General features: G+C 43.1%; 1 protein-coding gene across 3 annotated transcripts in view; it reads right to left on the bottom strand.

Annotated features, from left to right (window-relative positions):
• LOC113801045 (venom phosphodiesterase 2) overlaps nt 1-2,500 on the bottom strand; it is a 42,588-nt gene that overhangs the window by 17,806 nt on the left and 22,282 nt on the right. The window contains exon 1 of one of the 3 annotated variants that reach the window (XM_027351854.2): nt 1,769-2,500. This exon is cut by the window's right edge and continues 689 nt beyond it. The exons of the other annotated variants lie outside the window; for them this stretch is intronic. Within the exon in view, the coding sequence (XP_027207655.2) occupies nt 1,769-1,957 (189 nt within the window). The 5' untranslated portion in view covers nt 1,958-2,500. The remainder of the gene's footprint in view (nt 1-1,768) is intronic. 3 annotated transcript variants of the gene reach the window in all.

Below are 2,500 nucleotides of genomic sequence, written 5' to 3'. Positions count from 1 at the left end.
AATCAAACTCTCCCGTTTTTTCTCCTTTCATTCAGGTGATGTATATATATTAATTAATATCTTGTTTACCTGAAGAGTTCTCTTATGTCTTGAGAATCAGAGAGGCTTTATAGTACCATTTACACAAAGATAAGGGAGGCAAATATGTGGTCTAAGATTACTCTTTATGTGAAATTGTGATGCGTGTGAGAGACTGTTTTAGGGAATTGAAAGAAGAAAGACTGTATATTTTGGACTATGACTGTGACCTTATAGTAATGACAAAATATTATGACGTTATTTGTTCTTCATCCTTCTGTATGGTTGTTACTGTTTTGCCACCGTGTTGCAGCTTTTTATATTATTATAATTTTAATCACCTCTGTTCTCCGTCCTTGTTACAGCTCTTCATTATTACTGACATCGTTACTCTATTGTTATTATTGTTAATATCAATATTATTAATATTATTATTATATTATTATCGTTACCATTATTATTCTTAACATTATGAATAATACTGTATAGGAATATTATTATCATTATCATTTTTATTATTATTATTATTATCATCATTATCATTGTTATTGTCATTATTACTCATTATTATTATTATTGTCATTGTTATTACTCTTATTATTATTACTATCGTAGAAAAAGTTACCTCTTAAGAACGGCCTCCTACCAATGCCCTCTGGGTCTATGACAAGCACAGTTACATACAACAACACGACACCGACGCAGGCAGACTTTGTGGTCAAGGTTACATAACAAGGCCCACGCAAGCAAAGCAGTTTTATGGCGAGGTCGAGACAATAATTTATACCCGCATGTGGCAAGGTGAACGTGACCCCCACTAGTCGAAGAGGGCAAAGGGGAAGGGAAAGAGGGAGGGAAGGAGAGTGAGTGAGTGAGAGGGTAGAAAGAGAGGGAGGGAAGGAGGGAAAGGAGAGAGGAGGGAGGCAAACTGGCGGATCTAGAGAGATCGAAACGTATGCTATATATATGTATATATATATATATATATATATATATATATATATATATATATATATATATATATATATATATTCACACACACACGTGTGTGTGTGTGTGTGTGTGTGTGTGTGTGTGTGTGTGTGTGTGTGTGTGTGTGTGTGTGTGTGTGTGTGCGTGTGTGTGTGTGTGTGTGTGCGTACGTGAGAGAGCGAGAGCGAGGAAGAGAAAAAGTGAAAGTGAGAGAGGAAGAGAAAAAGTGAAAGTTAGAGAGGAAGAGGAAGTGAAAGAGAGGATGAGAAAGAGAATGAGAGGAATAAAGTGAGAGGAGGAGAAAGAGACTGAGAGGAAGAGAAGAGGAAAGAGTATGAGAGAAAGAGAAAATGAAGGAAAAAAAGAGATGCACACACATATAAGAAATGTAAGCGAAACAGGGAGGGGAATAAAAGACAGAAAGAACACGGCATTAAAAATATATATAAACCAGGGTGCACAAGAACCATATCTTAACATAAGTCTGTTTTCATCCAATTTTCACTTTCGCTTCCCATGGCCTATCGCTACATAAATCATTTTCCTTCGTCTACCCAAACCTCACCTTCTTTCATCGTGCTTTTGTTAGTATTATATTTAAAATTCCATTCACTTACTACTATTCTTCTCTTATTTTATTTATTTTTTATTATTCATTTTTGTTTTATTGTTATTTCTTGCACGTGGCTTATGATTAATTCCATATCCGGCCTCGTTCTCCTTCGTTTCCTTATTTACACCCTCTCCCTCCTCTCATTTTAAGGCTTTCCCCTCTCACCAAGGTCTGCAGACTGAGGTCACGCGCAAGACGGCCGCTGAAGGCATTGCTGATGATGCTGTGCTTCCTCTCCCTCTGCGCTTGAGAGAGGACGGCCATGCCAAGTTCCTCCTCCAGCTCCTCCTCGAGAACGGACCGACTCGGGTTGTATTCCCCGTAGGAGTTCGTGGAGAGACGTCGCGTGTACATTGTCGTTGATTCCTCCTGTTTGCTGTCTTCGTTTCGTCTTCCTGTGGATTTGCCGTCGCCCGTGTGGGATCTGGTTCGCTTCTCGACGACTGGGTCTGGTTAGCGTTCGCCGGGGGTCGTTGCTGCGAGGCGAGGGTCGTCGCTGAGAGTCGTCGCCGTCCGCACTGCGAGGGGCCGACCGCCGCGCTGCCGCATTCCCTACAGGACTACGAAAGGTTCAGTCTCTCCGAGCTCGTGTCCACCTACCTTGGCTTCCGGGCCGGTCAGGTGGGCGTGCTTGTACCCCATGCCGTGGAAGCAGGAGCACGTCGCGTCCTTCCGGCCCCCGCGGTGTCCAGGCAGTATTGCTCGCTTCGGGCGCCCAAGCTCACCGGCGGAAGAGGAAGGGGCCGGACCGCGAAATAAAACTCACCGAACTGAAGAGAACCGACCAGGTGGTGCTTTAGGGGGATCGAATTCCAGGCGACGATCTCGTAATTAGATGTAGAAAGCGTCAGAACTTAATTCGGGAGACCCTACGGCCCGAGGCAGCCGCGCGCAGTA

This window comes from Penaeus vannamei, chromosome 26, assembly GCF_042767895.1.
Source record: "Penaeus vannamei isolate JL-2024 chromosome 26, ASM4276789v1, whole genome shotgun sequence".
Lineage (NCBI taxonomy): Eukaryota > Metazoa > Arthropoda > Malacostraca > Decapoda > Penaeidae > Penaeus > Penaeus vannamei.
The sequence above is the reverse complement of the archived record's forward strand: the minus strand, read 5'-3'. Positions and strand labels throughout refer to the sequence as shown.